Source organism: Myotis myotis, unplaced genomic scaffold (genome assembly GCF_014108235.1).
Source record: "Myotis myotis isolate mMyoMyo1 unplaced genomic scaffold, mMyoMyo1.p scaffold_m19_p_7, whole genome shotgun sequence".
NCBI lineage: Eukaryota > Metazoa > Chordata > Mammalia > Chiroptera > Vespertilionidae > Myotis > Myotis myotis.
The window spans coordinates 2,998,002-3,024,567 of NW_023416379.1; the positions used below are offsets into that span (position 1 = coordinate 2,998,002).

The 26,566-nt window shown below is 52.1% G+C and overlaps 1 protein-coding gene across 3 annotated transcripts in view; it reads left to right on the top strand.

Annotated features, from left to right (window-relative positions):
- Positions 1-26,566, top strand: part of PRKN (parkin RBR E3 ubiquitin protein ligase) — a 530,440-nt gene that overhangs the window by 281,769 nt on the left and 222,105 nt on the right. For all 3 annotated transcript variants that reach the window (XM_036317340.1, XM_036317341.1, XM_036317342.1), the window contains exons 5-6: positions 6,425-6,508; positions 26,385-26,500. In XM_036317340.1, the coding sequence (XP_036173233.1) occupies positions 6,425-6,508; positions 26,385-26,500 (200 nt within the window). The remainder of the gene's footprint in view (positions 1-6,424; positions 6,509-26,384; positions 26,501-26,566) is intronic.

Sequence of the window (26,566 nt, forward strand, 5' to 3'; positions counted from 1 at the left end):
AACCCTTGTGGGAGAGTCGGACCCTGAGGGGGAGCTCTGTGCTGGGAGCAGGAACAGGACGGTCAGTGGTTTTGCAGCTGGTGGGCCGGGTTTGCTTTCAGAGAAGTATAGTAGGTTAATATCCACGCCAACGGGAGAGCGAGGCGATGAGGGCATCCCAAACCAAGGACTGGCCTGCTGGGTGTGCCGACAACGCGCCATAGGTGTTTCAGCACAGTCACGCTCACTGGAAACAGTTGGCTTAGTTTTAGAATTAACTGTGCATCTTCCCCCTCGGCCTTTGATTCAGCGGGCCAGTGGGAGTTGATCAACAGGCATCGGAATGTTCGAGATATGGATACAGCTGGCCCGGGGAGTGCAGGCGCCTGCAGCCACCGAGAGCTGGCGCTCTGCTCCCACAGGAGGACAGGACACATCCTCACCAAGAGACACGTGGCGGACTCCGTGGGTGAGCAAGTGAGGGGCATTGAGAAGACGGTGGGAGCCCAGTTCTCCGGCAAAGGCAGGGATGTGGGGAGATAAGAGTTCTCCTAAAAGGACTATTATTTCAGAAAATGGAGACTTAGAATGACTTATAACCAAGATCTACTTTGTTTGTCAACAAAAATCTTTCCCACTTCATTTGATGAAAGGAATATAAACAGAAAGAAAAGAGTTTTAGAGAACTTAGTTTTATTAAGTAAAAAAGATTAAGCTAAAGGGGAGGAAAAAGAATAAACTATAATTAGGGGTAATTATTACAGAAAAGTATTGTGTGCGTGTGGTGGGGGGTAAGGGGGACACTTTGGGTGTGAACTTTAGCCAGTTTGAATTTTTCCTGAGAAGTTCAGATAGCAACAAATTTAGCTGGTTTTGATTAAGAATTAAGCCTTTTTTCTCCTCTCTTGGTAAGTGATTTTTAGGCTGTTGGACCTTGATCATAACACAGTCAGGGGGAGAAAGGGAGAGGAAAAGGAGAGAGGAGAGAAATGGTAGAAGTCTCTTGAAATGAAAGGCCGAGGGGAAAATTTGTGAACTTGAGCAATGTTCAATGCATATTAAACTGGACCATGTCTTTAAAAAAATGACTGCCAGCATCCATATCCCAGGACTAACTTTCCTTCCGGCCAGCAATCGGTTTCGTTCTTTTGGTTTTTGTGGATGTTGATGGTGATGATGATGATGGTGGTGGTGTTGGCGGTGGTGGTGAAGGCCTTGATTTTGTCAGCTCTGCGCCCCTCGGTCAGTAAGGGGCAAGAGTAAGAACCCCCCATGCGCTGGCATCTGTGGAAATGCCTGGTTTGGGGAATAAAAGAACCTCATAAATGCGTAAGCGTGCCCTCGGGACCAAGGCACACTCTGGAGCCTGCTCCCTCTGTATGTGTTTGGGGCCTGATTGTGGAGCCGCATCCCAGTCCACTGCCTCCAGGACCCCTGAGAAGGGGCTTCCCCCTGGCCTCGCCCCCTTCTTGTCCAGCCAGTTGCCCACTCAAGTCCTACCAGCTCGTTGTGCAGATTCTGTGGACTGGCCAGGACAGTTACCTCTACTGCTGCATCTTCATGGACAACTACAGGCAGCCCTCGGGTTACGTCGGACTTGATGTGTGTCATTCCGTGGTTACGTGGCCATCTCCCATTTATTTATAAAAAAAGGTTCCATCATTTCAACATATGTACATATGTGCTTTATGGTTTTTATTATTTACCACAAGTAAAGGTCAGGAATTGTTCTCTTTTAAATTTTTTTACTGTTTCACTTCATTACTGCTGTGTGTGTGCTCCATGTGAGTGACGTAGGTGCTTATGTAGGTGGGTTCCGACTTAACGGCGAAAATCGAGTTACGTCGCCGTAGGAACGGATCTCCGACGTAGCCCGAGGACCTACTGTGATTACATTGACACAACAGACATGTTATGACCACCTTCTAGTTTTAACCAGTATCCTACCTGATTTCATCCTTTCCCTTTCTTGCAAAACGGCAGCCGATTGAGTTCAGGGCCAGTTGGGGGTTTAGAGGAGGAGATTACGCACCTAAATGTCATGTGCTGGCCACAGCGTTTATTCTGAGAACTCAAGGCTGAGCCTGCATGCCCACGATGGCATCTGGGCATTCACAGAAATCTAATAATCGTCTTATCTCGTTTAATAAGCATGGCCTGGTCCAGTCACACAACCCCAGGACAGAGAGCAGCTGAGAGCACTGTGCAGCCTCACATGATAATGAGTGCGGCTATTCAAATGGATGCGCAGGCCTGGAACTGAAATGAGGGCGGCCATCTCCACAGTGAGGACACATCGTGCTGCCTGGAACCGCCTCTAATCTGAGCCGAGGCCAAGCCACTCCGTGCAGACTATTCTTAGCACACAGCTCGAGCAGATGAAGGTAATCACACGGTTCTCCGAAGTTAAATCTGTGAGGAGTGCATCACAGTGACTCACTGCAAGTCTTTTGTCTCCATTGTTTAAATTCTATGAAATGGAATGAAAAAAACAAAAAACCCACCGCTGTTTAAACCTGCTCTCGCTGTGCTGTGCGACGAGAAAGCTGTCAGCACTTTCAGTGTAATTGAAGGCCTCTTGCGGTTTACGAATAGTTTGGCAACTGGGAATCGTGACAGAACCGGACACTGTGTGATGTTAATGTGTTTAGCGTGATGGCGCCCTGCATGCGGGACTGGCCGTCTGTAATGACAGTGATGGGCTTTGTCAAACACGGCCGAGCTGCAGCGCAGTGGACAGGAGTTGTTTCACTTACAATGACACTAATTTGTGAAGACATGTGAGGTTTCTCTCTTCTAATAATTTTCTTGTGAGGGACAAGTATGTTATTGAGGATTAGATTATGAAATGCTTGCTTTTTTGACATGAAGCATACTTTAGTGGTGGAAGGAAATTTGTTTTATGCCAAAGTATGTTTTACTAGAGGCCCAGTGCATGAATATGTGCACGGGTGGGGTCCCTTGGCCTGCCAGTGATCGAGACCACTGGGGGGGGGGGTGCTGGCCAGCTGCGGGGAGGGACCACAGAAGGTTGGCCAGCGGGGGGAGGGGCCACGGGAGGCTGGCTGGCCACGGGAGGTTGGCTGTGGGAGCACACTGGTCGACCGGTTGTTCGGTCGCTTAGGCTTTTATATATATAGATAAGCTACGGTGACATCCCAGCACCTGGGAGAAATCTCCAAGGCCAGCGAGATACTCTGTTTAAGCAGCTGTTGAGTTAGCCCGGCAGCGTCAGGTACTCAGTACAGCGTGACTCTGAGCTGGTTGATTGCGGATGCGAGCAGCAGCTGCATCACTACACATCGAGCATCCCTCCTGCCGGGAAGCGGTACTGTATAAGGGGCTGTCTAAAGTGGGGTGAATGCATGAGTCCAGGAATGCACATGGCTCCATTGTCTCTTCACTGACTGATGTCTCTAAAGTGCCTTATCGTCCATAATGGGTTTTCCCATCAATGAGCTCATTCCTTATCTTATTTGGCCCGAGTTCTTATTGCCCACACTATACAGATAAGAAAGTGAAGCATAAGGTTCTTAAATTTATTAGCCTAAACTCTCCCGAAATTCTCTCCAGAACTTAGATCATCTGACATTTTGTGTATTGAGGTGCTCTTTCCGAGGTCACATTGTTCTCATACTATAGTCATGCAGCAGCACCGGCTAATACTTATTGAATATTAACTAAGGGCATAGGATTATGCTAAGTACTTTATCTCATCTAACCATCAATCCTATGAGGTAGGTGCACTTGCTATTCCCCCATTACACCTAAAAAATGAATGTTCTGGTTAATTGAGTAACTTTCCCATCATTGTGTGGCTGTTAATGTCAACTGGAATTGAAATTCAGTCCATCTAATTCAAAAGTATGAAGACATTGTTTATCATCTTACCATCCTAATTGCTTAGAAATCAGTACTTTGCATAGTATTACATCTTACTGTATATGCAATTGAGTCATTTTATTAAGTACTGCTGTGGTATTGTAACAATCCCCATCATTCTTGTGGCCTTGTTTCTGTAAGTGACTGACGGTTATGTAGCATGTAGATGAATACCATCCTGTATAATAAAAGCCCAGCGACCGAACGGCGGAACAACCAGAACGACTGGTCGGCCAGTTGCTGTGACACACACTGACCACCAGGGGGCAGATGCTCAATGCAGGACCTGCCCCCTGGTGGTCAGTGCGCTACCACAGTGGGAGCTCCACTCAGCTGACCGGGATGAGCGGCTGCTCCCCCTGTGAACCCTGGGCCGACGGGCAGGAACCTGGGCTGATGGCAGGCAGCCGAACCTTGGTTCTGGTTACAGTATTTAGAATGTTGTACAGAAAAATCAATTATTTATGAATCAATTATCAGTATCACCTTGTTGGGGATATTACCCCAGAAACCAATCCAGAGCTTGGTGGTACATGGTTTTTTTCTCCCTGATCATAATTCTTCTTTCTGTGGTAGAACGTTCCTCTTCCTGTCTGACTTCTACTCATTCTTCAGGTCTCAGCTTAAACAAAAAGTCCTTCCAGAAATGTGGGCCATGCCATTGAGTCATTTGCCTGAATTTCTGGTTTAAGTGCATCTCACGGATGTGTTTAAATAGCGTTCTACTTTGTGGTTTTCCAGCTGGAGGTAATCTCAGTCAGGACAAACCCCCAGGTGTCTTCTCTAGCTGTAATTGTCCACTCTCTTCCTGACTCAGACAACCCCGATCACCACCTTCTAACCACACCTTCTCAGATTTCACAGGTCAACAGCCCTAAGCCTTTAATTGAAGTAATTTCTCATAGGAGACCCAGGGCACAGCTACTCCTACAGACTAATGAGATTACACGGTGGCCAAAATGCTGCCTCAATTTTTTAATAGTAATTTCCTATAGCTCAAGGATTGGCAAACACTTTGCATTCAGGGCCAGACAGTAAATAGTTTAGGCCTGGAGAGCCCGTCCTCTGTGCTGTGAGTCAGTCCTGCCCTTGCGGCTTGAAAAGTAGCACAGACGATACGGACGTGAACCCCGTGGCTGGTCTGTATACTTCATCGTGAACGTGGAGGCCTGAAGGTCATTTACTGTTCATGGGCCATGAAATACTCTTCTTCCGCTTTTCCAATATGCTTTCCAACCATTTATAACCTCGGACCTTCTCAGTCCATTGGCTGCACAGAACAAACCCCAGGCCAGAGTTGCTCACCTGCTCTGGGTGCTCAAGAAATGCCTGTATTTTTCTTGGTTGTGACCAATTCTGGGCTTAACCAGGACAACGTTCTCTAAGAAGCAGCTGCGTGAGTCTTCATGATCATGGGTATTTCACATGGATGTCCTGGCATATTTTCAGACATGTTTCTCCAATCCTGCCCATGAGAGAGATGAAGTACAGCGTTGGGGGTCCCCTCCGTGACACACTTTCATCCATAGCTCCTCAGCTGCCGTGGGACTAGCCCTCCTGTCTAGTCCAGTCGCAGACCATGCTCCCTCCTACACAGAGCTGCTGCAACCATGGAAACACTGAATCGTCTGCTGCAATTACCCAGCTACCACCTTACGCTTTCCAGACTAGACAGGGGCAAAGTTAACTCTGCTTTGCAGTGGCGCACATTCACGGGGCACTGCTCCCCACTTTGAGGAGGGCGGTGGCCATGGTTCAGTGCTAACCGTGGGCGGTGTGGATAAACCAGCACGTCTGTACTTTATTATGGACCTTACATCCAACAGAACGCTGAGGCGCTATTACTTATATTATTTTGTTATGGTTTGAGATCAAAAAGGAAAGTGTGAGTGAGTTTTGTGAAATAAAGTGGTAACTTAGGTGACCATTCGTTTGAGGACTTCTCACGTAGATGTTTCTGTTGCTTTTTGGACTCTGAAGAATTAAGGCATGAAAGATTCATGTTGGCAGTTTGCCCAGAGAGTTTCATCATCACGGACTTTGAGGTGATGAAATGCACCCGGGCCTGTGCCCGGTGGTTCCCAGTCAGGCCCACACCCAGGTTGTGGGTTCCGTCCCCAGTGGGGGCTCCTGTGGGAGGCAAGGGAACAATGTTACTCTCTCACATCAATGTTTCTTACTCTCTCTCTCTTTCCCCCTCTCCCTTCCTCTCTAAAATAAAATAATAATGATAAAAAATGTTTTAAAATTTGTCAGTTGAAATTATAATGAACTGTAAGAAAAAAAGTTTCTTTAAACTTGTAAGAATTAAATTGGGCTGCAGTGAGGGGGTCCCCACACGTAAGTGGCCTGCGTGTTTGGAGCAACGTGCCCAAGGTCATCCTAGAACGGCTGTGAAAATGGTCCCGAGGCCGCCCAGCATCTCCAGACTGCACTCTGAAAGTCGCTGGGGCCCACTGATGCCATTGTCACTTTATAATATAGACCTCACAGACTGTATTCATGCGGGAGAACATTTTCATGACAATTAGTGCACCAAGGATGTGTTTGCTTCTTTTCAAAGGGCCCGTCCTGCTGGGACGACGTCCTGATCCCGAAGCGGATGAGGGGTGAGTGCCAGTCGCCAGGCTGCCCCGGGACAAGCGCAGTAAGTACCTGCCGCTCCCCCTCTGTCAGGGTGGCATCTCCCATGTTCACGAGGAAATGAACCGAGAGACCAACATGCTGGCTTTTCTCCCGTCCGATAATGTTCGCCAAAAGTGGTGCCAGATTCGGAAGTGTCTCTAACATTCACCCAAACGTCTCCGTGTCACTGCCTTCCAGGGTCACCTTCCTGGGGACCGCGCCGCTCTGGGTGACCGTGACAGAACGCGATCATTTGACTCCTTACAGCAGTGGTTCTCAACCTTCCTAATGCCGCGACCCTTTAATACAGTTCCTCATGTTGTGGTGACCCCCAATTCATTGTTACAAATTGAACATAATGAAAGCATAGTGATTAATCACAAGAACAATATGTAATTATATATGTGTTTTCCGATGGTCTTAGGCGACCCCTGTGAAAGGGCCGTTTGACCCCCACAGGGGTCGCGACCCACAGGTTGAGAACCGCTGCCTTACAGTGATAGTCATGGGATGTGAACAAGAAGGGGTCAGGCCTGGCAAAGGAAAATAACAAAGACATGGTGTGGATGTGTTTCCTGAAGCCGTGATACTTGTACTGCATCCCGTGTCACTCAGCCACGCTCTGTTTGCCCCCCGCCTCCGGTGGCGGTTTTCTGACACCGGGCACTGCACGCAGGTAGAAGGGTGACCAGCTCCCCGGGAACCACCTCTCTGTCCCCCTGCCAGCGGGCGCCCCGGGCTTCCTGCAGAGCAGGTGTTTCTCCAGAGAGACCCTGAGCACTGCAGTCACCTTAGAAGCAATGCTATTATTATGGTCACGTTTGCAATTTGCCTGTTATACCTTTTACCTTGAGAGTCCCTGGGGCCATCACAACCTGAGGATATGTTTTCTGAGCAGTGACCGCGGCCTCGGTGCCAACACAAACGGCACTGTGAGTTCACAGACGGCTGCGGCCGGCTCGTGTCTTCTCCAGGAACTAGGTCTGTCAGTAGCAACAGGTGCGGCGTTCGGGCTCGATCCTCAGACGCCTCCTCTCCCGCCTGCAGGTGGCGCGGATACAGAGCAGCGGGGAGCATGTGACGTCCCTCTCCATCGGGCTGGGCTGGGGCCACGGGCAGGCTGCTGTTGATGCAAATCCTGAACAAGTCAGTGACTCCGTGTCACTGCCCACAGCAGTCACGCTTCATTCAGTCCTGGGTTTGCCGCGGGATGAAATTGAAGGGCATGTTTTGCAGGGAGAACTCTTAAGTACAGTTACCTGCAAGCGCGTGCACACAGATGCAGCATGTGTATCATATGGTACACACTAGAGGCCCAGTGCATGACATTCATGCACAGGCCGGGGGGGGGGGGGGTGTGTCTCTCAGCCTGGCCTATGCCCTCGTGCAGTCCGGGACCGGACCTAAGCCAGCAGGTGGACATCCCCCGAGGGGCTGTAGCGCTGCCATGGAGGCGGGAGAGGCTCCCACTGTTGCCGTGCTCACCAGCCGGCTCTGGCTGAGCGGTGCTCCCTCTGTGGGAGCGCACTGACCACCAGGGGGCAGCTCCTGCATTGAGCATCTGCCTCCTGGTCAGTGTGCGTTATAGCAACCAATTGTTCTGCCTTTTGGTCAATTTGCATATTAGGGTTTTATTAGATAGGATGATATGCAGATGTAACTACTCTAATAATAATGGCGGTAGGCCATATCCTCTGGTGTGCGTAACACTGTGGTCTCCATAGCATCTCTACAGCAGTGGGAGGGTCTTTGGAAATCTCCTCCCATCACAGCCAGTCTGCCTGCCTCTCGTACCTTGAGCTTAGTTGGCAGGATTGGGTCACAGGAGAGTAGACAGTTCTGCAAATCGGCCAAAGGGGGAACTGTGGGGGGAGAGGGGGGAGAACATCATGGCTGTCACTAGTTGCATCTCCCACACTCCTGGGATATCAGGGCAGAGGATTCCATATAAATCAGGTGACAGTGCAGCTCTGGTCCCGCCCCCAAACCCTTCCCACACCCCATCTACAAACCTGGATTAAACGCAAGCACGTGTTTGTGAAGGATGGCTGTGCTGACAACAGTGAAAAAAGTTTATGCACCAGGAATTCAGAGAAGCTGGACTTGAGAGAGGATATCTATAAACTGCAGCCACTGATGGGGATAGGGGGGTGGCAAGCCTCAGATAGCAGAGGTCACAGTGAGGTCAGGGCTCAGCAGGGGAAGAACCCAGATCCCCACACGGAGCAGCACCCTCCTGGATCAGCTGTGGAGGGCTGGGCGCTGCTGCCTGGCTTACTCGGGGTGCAGGTGAAATGTCCCTCCTTAGAACTGTGGGCACACACCCATCTTCCCAAGTTGGGGGGGGGGGGAGGTGAGGCATTACTTAAAGGGAGGCTCTCTAGTTTCCAATAAAAGATGTGATAACCCAGAAAGATATAGTAGTTTAGAAATGGCATCATGTTAGTAACATGAACTTAAAAATATATTAGGGCCAATTGTCAGAATTCACGGATCACGTGGACGAGTCTCCCGCCACTTTGAGAGAGAAATGTGACTGACTCGCTGAGGGTGTGAGCTCCAGCAGCTCAACTCAGAAAGGACAGGGCCGACTGACACCCAGCGGACCGGCCGCCCCCCAACCCCGCCAACGAGGACACCCCACGTTTCCAGTGCATTTGCAACCCCTGATCGTGTTCCAGGGCACGGAGGCGTTTAAACATTACTAACCAACACAGAGCCATGAGAAGTCTCTTAACCATGGAAATTCAATCACTTAGTCAATAAAAAATAGCCACGTGGAACTATGGGGTTAAGCAGTGATGAAAAGGTACCAGACATCAGTTCCTCTGGGAGGCACCTGATTTAGTTTCTAGAGGGAATATTTAATATCACAGATGCTATTTAATTAAAAAGAGGATAACATCATTAAACATAAGATAGAAAAAGAAATGGTCACACCCAACTCTGTTCCCCACGTCTAGTGAGCCTGACTAAACGCTGGTGGGATACAGGCGGTGCGCGCACTCCTGGGGCGGGCGGTGCAGGGGGCCGGTGCGGACGGCCGTGAATTCCGCAGTCGTTGCTCTCGAAGCCCCTTCCGGAGCGTGTGGGGGGCAGCTACCTGCACGCCAGGCTCCTGTGCCCTCTGCCGTGTGCGGGGTGCTGTTCCGGAAGGAGGTGCAGAGATAGGCACTTTTAAGTCTTTTATCTTCCTTAAGTTTGCCAGGTATTTTGAATTTTAGACAGTGTTTTTGACATGATATGTTATATTCTCATAAAAAAGTGTAATTTCTGTGACTTGTATAAATATCCATATACTTAAAATTCAAAAGAGCAGGGTTTCCAGTGTAGTCTTAATTAATATTTATGTACTTAGATACTCTCACCAGCTCATTTGAAATAGCAGTGCCATTTAACCTTGGTTTTTAGAGTACAAATATAAGCTTGACCTTCACACAGAGAAACTGAACCGCATCCAGGTTCACACTAATTGGTGTCATCGTAGGACAGCACAGCATTGGTCCTGAAAGGCGTCTCACTTCATGAAAGGAACTTTTTGGTCAATTCAAAGAGTATGGGCTTAAGGTTAAAAGGGGGGAAGTCAATAGGATATTCTCCATTAGGGGGATTAATTCAACTTTGGAAATGATGTAAAACTACATTTTCTGTGTAAATCTTCATTTTATATTTTGCCTACGATACCTTAGACAATGAAGATCTTTGTGTCTGTACATGTGCTGGGGGGGGGGGTTATTTTTTTATATTCACACAGAGGCTAGGGAAAACCCAGAAGTCCTCCTCTCTGGGCCTTATTCCTAAATTCCACATCATATCTTTAAACAATATTTTTGTTGATTTCAGAGAGGAAGGGAGAGGGAGTGATGGAAACATCCATGATGCGAGAGGACCATCGATTGGCTGCTTCCATTCACCACTCTTCAAAGTAATCCATGGCCATGGTCACCCTTGCTGAGGGGAGTCGGTGTTACTATTTCACAATCAATAGCATAAATTACAGTTTGTATTTTGAGAAGTAATATTTGCCAGAAGTGTCATGTAAAATGACATTTTCTTTTTTAGATTACTTGATTTTGACAGGAGTCGGAGTCTTTACATAGAACTTTTTCTTGTCAGAAACAGTTGAGAAGGGCCTCTTAAAATAGCTCACTGATTTATTTCAAATAAAATTAGATTCTAAAAACTATCCCCTGAACTATAATCTATACTAATAAAAGGGTAATATGCTAATTAGACCAGACGTCTTCTGGATGTCCTTCCAGACAAAGCCACGATGGCAGGGGCCGAGGCAGAGGTAGTTAGGGGCAATCAGGCCGGCAGGGGAGGGCAGTTAGGGGTGATCAGGCTGACAGGGGAGTGGTTAGGGCAGCTGTGGGCAAACTACGGCCTGCGGGCCGGATCCGGCCTGTTTGAAATGAATAAAACTAAAAAAAAAAAAAAAAAAGACCGTACCCTTTTATGTAATGATGTTTACTTTGAATTGATATTAGTTCACACAAACACTCCATCCATGCTTTTGTTCCGGCCCTCCGGTCCAGTTTAAGAACCCATTGTGGCCCTCGAGTCAAAAAGTTTGCCCACCCCTGGGTTAGGGGGTGATCAGGCCAGCAGGGGAGCAGTTAGGGGGAGTTCAGGCCAGCAAGCAAAGACAGTTAGGGGCGATCAGGCTGGCAGAGGAGCAGTTAGGGACATCAGGCTGCCAGGCAGCATGATTAGGGGCGATCAGGCAGGCAGGCAGGCAAACGGTTAGGAGCCAGTGGTCCCAGATTGCAAGCGGGATATCTGACTGGCAGTCGGACATCCCCCAAGGGGTCCCAGATTGGAGAGGGTGCAGGCCGGGCTGAGGGACTCCCTGCCCCTCCCCCCCACCCTGCCCCATGTACAAATTTTGTGCACTGGGCCTCTAGTAAATAACATAATTACTAAACTCAATACAATAAATGCAGAGCTCCCATCTCACTCCCCATGCGGCTTACCTCCCTCCTGGTCCGCAGTGGGCTGGGTCCTGCCCCGGGAACATCGGTCGAAGGGAGTTATACTCGGGTCTGTGTCCCAGATTCATCCTCTCGGGAGATGCTGACTAAAATGACATGCATAGCAAGTCAGAGGCACCCACGGGAAACCACTGTTACTTATAAGGACATCCATTTGCTTATTTTATGTCCAAAAGCTCCTTGTCAGTGTTTCCGTTTCACGGCGTTGCTTTCCCCCGGGCCTGTGTTTCTGCTGGTGGTTTTTATTGTCCTTTTAGACTTTACGAGAATCTCACCCAGTGAGACTCGGGACCCTCAGGGTGGCTTCCTGGGTGCACGCCCCGTTCCTACTTGACCCCGCATCCAACCACAGGCACAGGCTGCTGTGTCCTGCGTGGAAGAGAAGACCTCAGGTGACCAGGCATCTGCGTGACAGTGCAAATGACAGCTTCACTGGCAGGACGGAGAGCAGCCATGGGCTCTGTTCCATGCGGCCATGCCCACGTGTACCACCCAGGAGCCAACCTGGGCACTGGCGCCTCCCAGTTCGCATGGAGCAGTCCCAGCCTCCTGGCTTCCGGGGGCCTGGGGGCCCGCGGGCAGCTGGCAGCTCAGGTGAAGGGTGGAAGCAGAAGTGAGAGAGGGGTGATACCTCTGCTCCCCCCTGGTCTGCCCTGGGGTTTGGCCGAAGGGAACTGGCCCCCCGCAAATCCTGGCCCCCAAACCCTGCTTTCTAACCTCCAAGTAAAATCTCATGGTGCAACTCTGAGGTCCTGCTCATATTATGATGGAACGGTGCCGACGTGAGACAAAATGCTCTGTTGTCTGACATGCAATTTGGGTGACAAACTAGAAACTTCTTATGTCATTTTTCAAAAACCAATCAGCTACTCAGGCTCAAGGACAGTTCACTGCCAAACTAAGTTTTGAGCACTTGGTAACAAAAAGTGTCATTTTTTAAAAAAAATTAAGTCACAAAAATATAAATAAATAAAATTAAGTCCCGAATTACAGAATCAGCTAAAATTTTGCATATTTAAGCAAAACATTTAAACATGCTTACATTTAAAAATAGATTATTCTATTAGGGAAAAGGTGTCAGTTGTTAAGAGCGCTGAAGAAATGGAGGCAGAGTTGGAGAACCGGGTATTTGTGAGGCTCTGAAGCCGAGACTCAGTGCAGATGAGACCTTTCTGTGACGTCACCCCCTTCACTAGGAGCTGGGCTCTTTCTCACCTCGGGGAAGGGAGCGCAGCCACCCTCCTCGGTGCTGTGAGCGACTCCCACACTGTTGTCTGAAACGCCTCTCTCGGGAGGGGACCCGGTGCCGGAACTCAGTGCAGGTACAGTGAGCACCTGCATGGACCAGGGACAGCACACACTGTGCCCGCAAACAGGGCCTGGTTTAGTGGGTGACGCCGCTTTGCAAGCCCGTGTGCCGTTTCCATGGTATATTTTTAAATGTTAAAACTAATTCTTTCATCCGCCATCGCCAGAAACTCCTGCTCCGCGTGCATTGTTCACTGCGACCTGTGACTCTCTGCGCTGCAATCGAGCTGATTCTGTATCCCCCAGGAGAGAGGCCTGCAGGTGGCCACACGCCACGTAGAAGCAGCAATTTAAGCCTGTTTGTTACTCCCAGAGGCCGAGGAGTCACCTCTTAATTTTTTGTCTTCCCATCGACTGATCCCACTGCAGCTCTGTGCCGAGTCTGTGCCAGCTCCCTGCCCTGTGGTGTGGGGGCAGCGTCAAGCGAACTGAAGGCCACTTCCACGCTGCGACCCGGTGGCCCAACCAGAGGGTGACGGGCGGGGAGCGCGTACAGTGAGGAGGCCGGGACAAAGGGGTGACTCACATCCCAGGGGGTCAGAGCAGAGATGCAGAGACTCCACGCTACACGGAAGGGCACGCGATGTAAACTGGAGAATTGCTTGTTTGTGGGATTTTCCATTTACCATTTCCGGGCCATGGTTGACTGGGCCACTGAGAGCACAGATCAGGGACAGTGTCTTTTCCTTTTTCCTTGGAGTCACCTCATGTCCTCGCGTCTCACCTGCCCTATAGTATACAATGGGCTGTTTCCATCAGGCAAAGACCCACTTCCCCGGGCGCTTCTACCGCCCCAGGAACGTCCCACCGTGCTCGCAGGAGCTGCCCTGGTCAGTGAGCCCCTTCAGTGGAGCCAGCCGTAAACTATCCCTTAGCACGAGGGCCACATGGGAAGACCCTTGGAGCACGGGTCCCCATGACCCTCCATTGCGAGCGCGCTCGTTACTGCAGCGCACGCTTCCACCTGGCGCTGCCTTCCGTGAGCCGCGGGGTCTTCGCACCCACTCACGGCTGAGGTCCGCGCCAGCCTGCGCGTCAGCCATGCGACGGCTCCTCCTCTCCTGTGGTCACACCAGGAAAAGGGCAGAGCGCTCGCGGGGTCCCTGCAGGTCAGAGGTTAGGGAGCAGGGCTCTGGCCAAGCCACCCAGTGGGAATGCGGGACACTTTCGAGGGGCTGTAGGGATGGCCCCGTCCACTCTGCGGAGTTAGCGGAGCCACCGACTGTGGCCGAGGCTTCATGAGCAGTTAGGGGACTAGAGGACCTCTGACCGTCAGACCCTGAGGGGCAAGTGCTAGAACGATGGGCTGGACCCGGGGGTCAGGGCTGAACTCCGAGTCATGATGACGCACGAGCGAGCGTTAGGCGCCTGGCTGTCGGGCACTGTGCAGAGCATGTTCACTTGTTGTTAAAGGAACCAGGGAATGACAGATACTGAGAACACGGATGCAGTCTGCATTTTCCAGTTTTCCTTTACAGCTGCCCCACTGGGTGCCTCCTAAGGACTCAGATTTCACAGGTGGCCCTCAAAAACCACACAAAACCACACCAAGCTACACCAAACTACACTAAAAACAATCAACAGCAACGAATACACCAAACCCTTCATGATGGTGAAAGCCAACCTCTATCAAAAAGGAGAGGGAGAGAAGGGGGCAGAAGGGGGAGAGGAATTAATTAAGGTTTAGGAACTGAATCTTAGCAGCTCATGGGCTCCCCAACAACAAAATAAACATGATATTAGCTCATTATCTCATGACCTGGGGCACCCCCAATTGCAGTGTTCTTTTCTGCCTTGGATGTTCTATTCTTCCGTTTGCTCACTCCCCCCCCCCCTCTCTCTCTCTCTCTCTCTCTCTCTCTCCCTCTCTCCCTCTCTCCCTCTCCTTTGACAATCCCCTGTCTTGACTCCGACCATAACTAGCAAGCTGTGCATCGTGTGTGGCTCTTTGAGGATGTGCCTGCACAGTCTCTGACCCTCCTCTCATCTGAGCTGAGCTCTAACCTTCCTCCCCTCGGGCCTTGGCTGGAGATCAGAAAACAGAAGAGGTGACGCTGTGTTACTCAGGAGGCCACAAAAGGCAGAGCAGTGTTTGTCTGACTTTCTCTTCTGGGACACACACATCAGAGGCCTCTGCCGACACGGAACGTGCCCGGCTTCCCTGAGGCCCCCGTGCCGAGGGCTGCGTGGCAGGGCCACATGGACACAGAGGGAGGTGACCGGGGAGCCAGGTGATCCACCCCAGCAGGTCCGCCTTCCACCCTCAGCTGCCCGGGTGTGACACGGGCCTCAGCCCTCCCTGCTCTCAGCTCGGAGCCTCCCACGGTTGCCATGGGAGCAGAGATAAGCAGTCTGCACAGACCCGCCCACAATGCAGATACATGAGTAATATATAAATTTAAAAAAATAAGCGTTAAACATGCGGTGGCTGGCAGCCCGGATGGATCATGGGCACGCTCTCGACAGTGCTGTGCATGAGCCCGTGATGTCACAGACTGCGCACATCCTGGTCCATGGTGCGTGTGCGTCTCTGTGTCATGGTGTTATGAAGGGGGTTCGGATCGAAGGTCAGGCACTGATTTGATGATGAGACGTCCAAGTAGAATTATGCAGCCTTGAGAGTTCATGCTGGGCGGATTTGAAGCATCTGTAGCTGGGACAGTGTTAGATAAACAGTAGCAAGTGCCTCCCGTCAACGCCCCATTGAATAGTGCCAAAGGCGCCGCGCCTGCCGGGAGTTAAATGCAGTCGTAGGTCTGGCCGGTTCCATCCTGTCCTGTCCCGGGAGGCTACACCCAGGCTCTTAGATTCGTGACCTATTTCCCAGTCCCCATCCACAGTGTCCTTACCCGTGATCTGATCTGACGGCTTACAACAGGGCCCCGCCTTTACACGGGCCGACCTTGGTCTGGAGTCAGGGACGCTCGGTCTGAATTCTGGTTCTGACCTGCAGGCCGTGGCCTTGGACCACACCTTGGTGCCCGCCAGCTCCTTCATTTGTGAAACGGTCATTCCGCTGCCTTTTACCTGCAGAGGTTGGGGGGTTGCACCTGATGCAAGGAGTGAAGTCCCACCTCAGAGCCCCCCTGTACGCAGTCATCAGCCGTGGTCGTGGCCTCCAGAGTTGGCATTACACTGCGTTGGCTTTGGCTGATCTGATCTCAGCTCTGCACTGGCTCTTCTCTAACGCTTCCCGCCAGTTTAGCATCACGCCCACGCAGTGGATTGCGGTTTCTACAAACCACACGAAGCATTCAAACTGATCAGGTTGCTCTGACAGCGACTCTGCAACGAGCTGTAACACCTGTGGTTCCTTAGCTAAGCGTGCCCTGATTTGCGCGTTACATAATACACCGCGTGGCAGCCATGGAGTTCCCCGCCAGCTGCGCGGAAGGGGCAAGTAAGTTGTAATGACTTGGAAAGGGTGTTGGTGGTGGTTCTGTTTCTGAGAACTACGTGCCGCCATGCTCATTACCTGACAGCACACACTGCTACCTGCCACACGAGAAGTCCGATCTACAGTCAGGGCACCTCATGCCCACTGAGGTGTTTTTTAAATACATGTTGCCTTTCCTGATCATAAGAACACAGTGTTGGCTGTAGAAAATTAGCCAACATACTTTCACATAAGGCAAAGGGTAAGGCGCGTTTAACCAAAGCTCCGGGAGGAAATCACTGCTAACATTGTTAGTGGTTTTCGTTAGACTGTTTTCAAGGTGTAGGGGTGTATGCTCACATGGGTACACATGCACACATTTTAATGTGGTCAAAGCTCATGTATTATTTGGCGACTGGTATCTTTAACGTCACGCATTGCACCCATTTTCCGTATCAGAACGTGCAGGTCTAGGTGGTTCTCAGCGGTGGGCACTGTTGGATCTGCTTCAGCTCTAAGGTGATGAGCGCTGACGCTCCTCCGCCATCTCGGCCCTGTGTGCTTCCTTACGTACGTTCTGTAGACGCGCCTGGCCAGTTGACGATTCAGTTTTAGGAGAAGAGCTTCTGTGGCAACGTGTTTGACACCCACCCTGCGTCCCACAGCCCCCCCCGAATGCCTGCGCGATCGCCACTCTCCCCAAAGCTGGGTGGGGACACTGCTCCCATCCTGGAGATGAGCTGCCTGCTGTCACTCTTTTTCACCTGTGCCAGTTGCTCAGGTGGAACATCGCGGCGCCACAGCTCGTGTGAAACTGCCTCTCCCATTCCAAGGGAGCAGGAGTGTGTCTTTAGTATTTATTGCTCATTATTACGGCCATTTTCTTATAATTACACTTACAAACATTTCTTAGAGTAACCCTTTGCGGGCCATAGAGGCTGCAGACGGTGTTACCAGCAGTTCAATTTGAAAGCCTTCCGTGGTGTTTCAGAGCTGTTTGTGCGGCACTTGCTGGTGTGAAGTGTGTGTTTTTACGGGACGACGCCTTTGCAGTCATTCTTATTAGCGGGTCTTCTTGACATTCAAGATCACTAGAGACGTGACTCCTGATCTTTCCTAGTACTTTTCGTGGTTTCACTTTTAAAACTATTTAATCCACACAGATTTTCCTATAGTGTGAAGGGTTTCATCTGAATCTAATTCTACTTATTCTACCCACAAAATCTACAAATTGCTTTTTCTGTATCATGTATGGAAAGAACCCATTTCCCCACTTATTTGAAATAAATCCCTGCGTTATAGTGTATTGACTTTGGGATCTTAAGTCTGTCCTCCATTCACCTGCTCTTCCGCCTCCGATTCACGCCGTTTTGATTACTCTAAATGCCTACACCCATGACAGCATGTTTAGTATCTGACACCGCGAGTTCTCCACATTGCCACGTTTTTCTTGGATATTCACGATGGGGGATCAATCGGGCACTAGATGTACACCTTCCTGACCGGAAACAAACAAGCAGAAGCTGGACAGGACGTACAAAACCGCGGATTCTAGAACCCCCGCGACAAAGGGCAGCGAGTCCAGAGAGAGAGAGAGAGAGAGAGAGATGAGCTGAGCCTCTGGTTGCCTAAATCACCCGGGCGAGCTCGGCTCTGTCGCAGGGCGGGATATGCCAGGCCGAGCCCAGCAGGTTCCCGCAGTGGCAAGGCCGATCGGAGAGCCTCGGGCCAGGACAAAGCCTGGAGAGAGAAAGTTGTGTGAGGCAGCCAGAGACGCAGGAAAACTGTGTGAGAGGCTTCGAGAAGCAGCGCCAGCTCCACGTAGGCTGGGAATACTGCTGCCCAGCCGCCAGGCTGGGAAACTGCCTGTCAACGGGCACCGGCTGCCACCCCCGGAGAGCTTCCTCGGGAGAGGGAAATAATTTCCTCCGAACTAAATGCGTCCCTGGATGCAGTTAACAAATCGAAAAGCAAGACCCGAATGGGTCCAACTATTACCCAGTAACTGTATGCCAAGAGGAAGCCCAAGACTATTTCTTGGACTACAGAACTGTTCCGCACCCAACAAGACAAGGGCATGACGTCTAGCATTCAGTCAGAGATCGCAGGTCATGCAAAGAATACGTCACCAGCAGAGAGGAGAGACATTATCAACCAAGATGGAACCAGAACTGACCCAGACGTTAGACGTGGCACACAAAGATCTTGAAATGGGCACCACAACTGTATTCCCTGGATTTCCATACCCAGCAGAAGCGACTTTCAGCAGTGAAGGTGAGACAGACTTTCCGACAAGCAAAGCCGGAAAGAATGGGTCACTGGCTGGACTACAGTGATGACGGAAAGACGCCCTAGAGGCGGAAGGACAGTTGGGTCAGATGGAAACGCGGGCATGAGGTGTGCTGGGAACGGTAATACCCATGATTGAATGTTCGAGCATCCCGTGTGTTACTATTGATGTAAGCACCACATTGCTCTTCGTGTTTGTGTGACATGTAATTTTCAATATTTGCAAACTTGTCAGTAACCTAGTTCTTTATTATTATTATTGTTGTTATCATTATTATTTGCCCTGTGAAATGGAAGGGTCTGGGCTAGTGTCATGTTAGAGTCCCCTGAAGCCTACTGGAGGGAGGGGTTAGCAAAAAACTCTGTGCTGGGGGCCCCTGTGTCTGACTCTGTGTTGGGGGCGCTGTGTCTGACTCTGTGCTGGGGGCCCTGTGTCTGACTCTGTGCTGGGGGCCCTGTGTCTGACTCTGTGTTGGGGGCCCCTGTGTCTGACTCTGTGTTGGGGGCCCCTGTGTCTGACTCTGTGTTGGGGGCGCTGTGTCTGACTCTGTGCTGGGGGCCCTGTGTCTGACTCTGTGCTGGGGGCCCTGTGTCTGACTCTGTGTTGGGGGCCCCTGTGTCTGACTCTGTGTTGGGGGCCCCTGTGTCTGACTCTGTGTTGGGGGCCCCTGTGTCTGACTCTGTGCTGGGGGCCCCTGTGTCTGACTCTGTGTTGGGGGCCCTGTGTCTGACTCTGTGCTGGGGGCCCTGTGTCTGACTCTGTGTTGGGGGCCCCTGTGTCTGACTCTGTGTTGGGGGCCCTGTGTCTGACTCTGTGTTGGGGGCCCCTGTGTCTGACTCTGTGTTGGGGGCCCCTGTGTCTGACTCTGTGTTGGGGGCCCTGTATCTGACTCTGTGTTGGGGGCGCTGTGTCTGACTCTGTGCTGGGGGCCCTGTGTCTGACTCTGTGCTGGGGGCCCTGTGTCTGACTCTGTGTTGGGGGCCCCTGTGTCTGACTCTGTGTTGGGGGCCCCTGTGTCTGACTCTGTGCTGGGGGCCCTGTGTCTGACTCTGTGTTGGGGGCCCCTGTGTCTGACTCTGTGTTGGGGGCCCTGTGTCTGACTCTGTGTTGGGAGCCCTGTGTCTGACTCTGTGTTGGGGGCCCCTGTGTCTGACTCTGTGCTGGGGGCCCTGTGTCTGACTCTGTGTTGGGGGCCCCTGTGTCTGACTCTGTGTTGGGGGCCCTGTGTCTGACTCTGTGTTGGGAGCCCTGTGTCTGACTCTGTGTTGGGGGCCCCTGTGTCTGACTCTGTGCTGGGGGCCCTGTGTCTGACTCTGTGCTGGGGGCCCTGTGTCTGACTCTGTGTTGGGGGCCCTGTGTCTGACTCTGTGTTGGGGGCCCCTGTGTCTGACTCTGTGTTGGGGGCCCTGTGTCTGACTCTGTGTTGGGGGCCCCTGTGTCTGACTCTGTGTTGGGGGCCCCTGTGTCTGACTCTGTGTTGGGGGCCCCTGTGTCTGACTCTGTGTTGGGGGTCCTGTGTCTGACTCTGTGTTGGGGCCCCTGTGTCTGACTCTGTGTTGAGGACCGGGACTCTCTCTTCCCCTCCCCACGTCTAGTGAGAATCTTCAAATCTTTCCATCAAACACTTTTGGTGTCAAGAGCACAAAATAAAATAGAATGTTTTTTCCTCTCCAAGGACCCAAGCATGATTATGGGATTGTGAGGAAAATTACCAAACTCACATACTCAATTCACATCCCTCTTCTGTGGAAACATGAGCTGACACCGTAAATCACTTACATCCACAGGGTGATTTCCCTGAAGAGCCCGCTTATAGGGAGGCATTTTGCGGGGAGGGGGTGGGAGAGGAGGGAGGGAAGGGGTGGGGAGAGGACAGGGGAGGGGCGGGGAGGAGACCTTCTGGAAATGGACCCTTAACACATTCACGCCGCCCAGGCCCTCACGGGGATGTCCCATGCACCGCCTCATTCTCTGGAGACTTCAGTGGAGTGCAGGAAACTCATTTAAATGTTCTCTCACTTAATGTGCCAACAACGTTTGCTCAGCGCTGCAGTCTCAGCATGACGGGCAGACTGTGGCTGAGGAACCCGGTACCAGGCCAGGACGCCGTAGCCAGGCACACTGCGCCGGGCCCTGGCAAGGCGCAGCGCTCTCTGGGGTCCGCTCAGGCGTGGTTTATCCTTAACTGCCAAACAGGAATTTGACAAAGCATATAAGCACTTATTTATATTCAAACGTGTGTGGCATTTCATGTGTGTAGCTGATGTGTTCCCGATTTTATAAAAGGGCTTGTAAAATATTTAGAAAAGCATGACTTCATGTCACCAAGGATCACACATAAAGAATTTTCTAGAAGACGTTACAGCACAAGATGCACGGCAGTACATTTAGCATGTGTGCAGGATTTGAGGCTGATAATGGGCTAAACGTAGTCAACTTATGATTTTCATATCCATTGATTACCTAAAAGTGTGATTGGTATTACTTTCTCACGAAACCTTAAATGGTAAAACACATTCATCCCCAGAAGTCCTCATAACGAAAAGATAGATGAAATGATACATGTGAAGGGCTTATAATTACCATATAAACGCCAGTCTTTCTACTTCAGTGCAGATACTCATGTGTTTGCTGTAGCTCCACGTGGCTGCCGGGTAGAGACCATCTTGGTCTCTGTCTTGCTTTCGGAGGGGGCTGAAGGTCATCCCTGCCTGGCACCATGTTTCAGGACCCGGGCCTGGCCGCCCCGGAGCCGGCACACGGCCAGCCTTGCACAGGGGGCTGCCGTGTAACAAGCCAAATAATGACGCGTTCACTCGGCACCAGGTGTTGCTGGTGGAGAGCATGTGTGCAGCCAGAAACACTGACGGCACGTCCCACTCGAGGCTCCTGCGCATCTGCCCTGGAAGGGCGTCCCGGGCAGGAGCACAGGCCTGAGGGGCGCGGGTTTCCGACCAGAGACTCGGTTTAGAGGAGCGGGCGAGGGGCAGCTGCCCGGAGCAGAGCCCCGGCGCCCGGTGGGACCAGGGTGTGTGACGGACCCGCCGATCCAACCGATGTGAAAAGTGTAAAGGACGCAACAGCCGTCCGTCTTGTACCACGGTGCCTCGGTGTCCCGGGGAGCGGGCGACCCTGAGTCAGGCGGCGGGGGAAAGAGGGACTGTCCCTGTGATCAGTCCCCGTGGGGAAGGCTCGGGGCACACGGAGCCGCCGCTGCAGCTGAGCGCTGGGCGAGGTGGCTGGCTCAGATCACGCCCCAGCGGAGGGTCGTGGGGACAGGCCCAGATGCCTGGATTTCACCTCCTCCTCTAAGAGGAAGGTCGTGGTATTCACACCCGAACAATAAGTTCATGTTTTCTGGGCTTCCGCTGAGGGTAGAAATACACTTTTGCAAAAGTCACTATAATGAATGACACAGACATAACAAGAACAACTTCATCTAACCCACACGCCACGGCGAGGACGGCCGTGCCTGCGAGGTGGGACTTCATGCTGGTCCCCGGGGCTCAGTTCATCGGGCACCTCATTGCACGCCTTTGCCACATTCATGGACTTACACAGAAGCCGCCTGTGTTGCATGAGCAGACGTGAACCCGGCTTCCACGGTTTCTGGGTCCGTGTAGCCGTGAGCTGCCTGCGGATACGCGTCCAGTGTTGAGGGCACACTGTGTCCGGATGGTTCTCAGCGTGACTTTCTGTTAAAGCAAGAGGACTTAGGTGCCTACTCCATGCTCATCACAAACAGCGCCCTGCGTTCCTCAGCCTCTGGCTGTGGGAGCAGGGACGGTAGGGACAGTGCCGCTCTGGGTGGGGCCCTCCGCCCTGGTAGGTTCAGCACCAAGAACAGCGGCAGCAGCGACAGGGAGGAAGTTGCAGAGCCAGCGCCAGGAGAGAAGCCCAGCCAGGGCTGCAGGCTGCCGGGCCCAGAGCGTCCGTCCATCTGTCCCCGAGCAAGGCCCGCGCCCAGAGAGCCCAGCCGTTTCTTGCAGGTTATCACCAGCGGACAGACCACTATCTGTGTGCTGTCCCAGAGGTCAACTCTGGTCCTTGGTGGGAGGGCACAACGTGAACGCTTTTAACCTCCTATTTCCTTCGTGTGAGAACCGACACTGGAGAGCTCTGCCCATGCGTGCAACCGGCACACGCCACGGACGCCCGCGTGTCCTCTCGGGCCCACGCATCCCGAGGCAGGCAGCCTCTACTCTGAAGGAGTGACGAGCAGTGTGGACCCCGGCTGCTGTCTGCCACAGTCTGGCCGGGCTACAGACCCAGAGCCAGGACACCCCCGCCACAGCCTCAGCCAGTGACGTCACACACGCAGCTGCTGCCATAGAGCCAGGACACGCCCACCACGGCCTCAGCCAGCGACATCACACATGCAGCTGCTGCCATACAGCCAGGACACGCCCACCACGGCCTCAGCCAGCGACATCACACACGCAGCTGCTGCCATAGAGCCAGGACACCCCCGCCACAGCCTCAGCCAGTGACATCACACACGCAGCTGCTGCCATACAGCCAGGACACGCCCACCACGGCCTCAGCCAGCGACGTCACACACGCAGCTGCTGCCATACAGCCAGGACACGCCTACCACGGCCTCAGCCAGCGACATCACACACGCAGCTGCTGCCATAGAGCCAGGACACCCCCGCCACAGCCTCAGCCAGTGACATCACACACGCAGCTGCTGCCATACAGCCAGGACACGCCCGCCACAGCCTCAGCCAGTGACGTCACACACGCAGCTGCTGCCATAGAGCCAGGACACGCCCGCCACAGCCTCGGCCAGTGACGTCACACACGCAGCTGCTGCCATACAGCCAGGACACGCCCACCACGGCCTCAGCCAGCGACATCACACACACAGCTGCTGCCATAGAGCCAGGACACCCCCGCCACAGCCTCAGCCAGTGACATCACACACGCAGCTGCTGCCATAGAGCCAGGACACGCCCACCACGGCCTCAGCCAGTGACGTCACACACGCAGCTGCTGCCATAGAGCCAGGACACCCCCGCCACAGCCTCAGCCAGTGACGTCACACACGCAGCTGCTGCCATAGAGCCAGGACACGCCCACCACGGCCTCGGCCAGTGACGTCACACACGCAGCTGCTGCCATAGAGCCAGGACACGCCACCACGGCCTCGGCCAGTGACGTCACACACGCAGCTGCTGCCATAGAGCCAGGACACGCCCACCACGGCCTCGGCCAGTGACGTCACAAACGCAGCTGCTGCCATAGAGCCAGGACACGCCCACCACGGCCTCAGTCAGCGACATCACACACGCAGATGCTGCCACGTTGTGGTTGGGGGAAGTTACAGCCCCAAACAGCATTGGCGTGTACTTCCCTGGGGCCAAAAAGTTTTTAGACTTAGATATTTTTAGATCTTAAAAAGGTTATGCAATTTTTATATGTGAGCTCTGAAATATCTCCAGGAGTGTCCATGCCCTGTCATTTTAAAATATGTGTATAGTAACTGCAGAGAGAAGCCTGACTGGCCACACCAAGTTGGATAAATATAGACTAGGAACAGTGTCATAAGTCGCTGGCAGTTTTGCCATAAATGAAATGTTACACCACATTTAGAGAAAAGAATTAAAACTGTGTTTTCAGCATCTTTTGGATTTGAGAATTTCATTTTAATTTTTATTGCCTATTACATTGGCCTAGGGGTCAGAAAAGGTTTATGCTTTTAAATTGGGTGATAAAGTAAGATTTTAAAAAATGCTTTTGCAGTGTAGCAGCAGCTGAATTGATGTGAACGGCGATGCTGTTAGACCTGACCCTGTGGTGCAATTGAAGGCCATGTGCTCGCTGCAGTAACGGCCAAGACTCACTCTCTCCTGCTGAGAATGGCTTCAGGCTGGTGCATACGTGCACCGCCTGTGTGTGTGTGTGTGTGTGTGTGTGTGTGTGTGTGTTTACATGTACACAATGCATTTATTTGTTGTGAACCAACAGAGGGCCTAGCAGAAGGCGGTGGTCCTCCTGGTGACCTTGGCGGTGGCCGTGGTGGATGGGCAGCAAGTGACCGCCTGCAAACCACAGCTCTGCATCTTGGGAGCGACACCGCTGGGCTCGGCCTGCCGCCGTGAGGCTGTATTAACGCCTTATTAAGAGAAAACAAACTTACCATTGAGCATCACAGACTCATTTACTGCTGAGGTTCCATCTGTTTAAGGTCTACTCTAACCCCATTTTCCCACTGGCGTTCAGTTGGCAACGTCTGCAAGCACTGTGCGATCCAATGAGTTCGGAGTCGTTTTGTATCCAAACCTGTATCATTATTCCTGGATTTTTATTTTGCTGTTGTTGTTATTCATCTTCCCTAGAGGATATTGTTCCATTGATTTTTTTTTCTTTTAGAGAGTGGGAGGGAAGGGGAGGGAGGGAGAGAGAGAGAGAAAGAGAGAGGGAGAGAGAGGGAGACGTATTTCATATACAGGGCTAATAATTTCCAGTTTGGTTTTATTGCATCATGTGAATGGAAGCTCCCGCAGATCTGTACCTCTCCCACCATGATCCGTGAGCACCCCCGCACCCCCAGAAAGGACGCGGGCAATTGTCTGCGGGGTTTTATCTGCTGGCCGAGCACTTGGTGATTTGCGGGCAGGGTGTCTACCATGGGTTCTGCAAGCTCAGAGAAAACATAAGTGCACCTGTCTATCATCTGTGTGCGAAGCACCGTCCCAACGCCCGCAGCTCGGCTGTTCTGCAGGAATTACTCTGTGCTGTGAGGGAGGATCTTCTTCATGTTGACAAAATGCAGTGGCCGCCAGCCCCCGTTCACAGGGTCAATCGCGTCCTCCATGCTGAGCCTTTTGGGGGTCAGGAGTTGCTCTAACTCTCTCTCTCAATGCCCTTGAAGGATCTGCCGCATTTAAAGGATGAGTAGAAAGGGTAGCATTTGCCTGGCTGGTGCTGCTCAATCGGTTGAGCATTGACTCATGAATATAGAGGTCACCGGTTCAATTCCCGGTCAGGGCACATGCCTGGGTTTTGAGCTTTATCCCCAGGAGGGGGCATGCTGGAGGCAGCCCATCAATGTTTCTCTCTCATCATTGATGTTTCTATCTCTCCCTCTCCCTTCTTCTCTCTAAAATCAATAACATATTTTTAAGAAAGGGTAGCATTCCACATTACAGAAGAAATGCCCCCAACCAGTGTGGCTTGCCTGCTGCCCCAGGAGAGCACCTGGGCTCAGGGACAGAACAAGAGTAGGCAAATGAATGAACAAGGCGAGAGGTGCAGGTTCCAACATCCCAGCTGCTGCGTGGAGGTGGAGCCGGTCCCCCCGGGATTCTGGGGTGCTGGAGACCAGGAAAGGTGTGGGGCTCCGCATGAGCTGGGAGAGTCACGCTCTGCTCCCCTGTGAGTCGCCGTAGGCGTGCCTGCCTCCTGAGAGTAGGGTCCTTCCTCTGGCCTTCACTCTTGCTGCTCACCGACCAATGGTGTAGGAAGCCTGGGTCGCGCCCTGGCTTCACCTGTGATTGTGTGGCTTTGGGCCAGTCAGTTCACTGCTCTGGGTATCCCTTCCCTCATCATGAGACGCTATTTCAGGCTTCCTCCTGCGTCCACGTGGAGTTGTCTCTGAAACTCACTTGTCAGTGAGGGGCGTTGCTCCACGGGGCACAGAGTCCCCAGCTCCGTGGCACAAAGAGCACAAGAAGGAAAAGCCAGCAGATTCCTGGACCCTCTTCAAAGGGCGTCCCTACTGCTGCCCAAGGTCCCTCATCCCCTCGAGAGATCTGATGCTGATTTATTTCTAACTGATACCTAATGAGAGAGCCCTTTGCCTGCCCCGATTTTTTAACATTTAAGAAATTGTACTTTGTTTATTGAGGTCGTATCCTTGGAAATGTTTAGACGGGGAAGCGCCGGCTGACTGCCATGTCTTTGATCGTATTCCTCTTTCTTGCAGGAATTTTTTTTTAAATGTTCAGCACACCCGACCTCTGACAAAGAAACATCAGTAGCTTTGAACCTGATCACAACCAACAGCCGGGGCATCACCTGCATCACGTGCACCGACATCAGGTGAGGACTGGAAACACTGTCACACACACCTCGCTTTCCCAACAGCCCAGCCTTCCCAGGGATTCT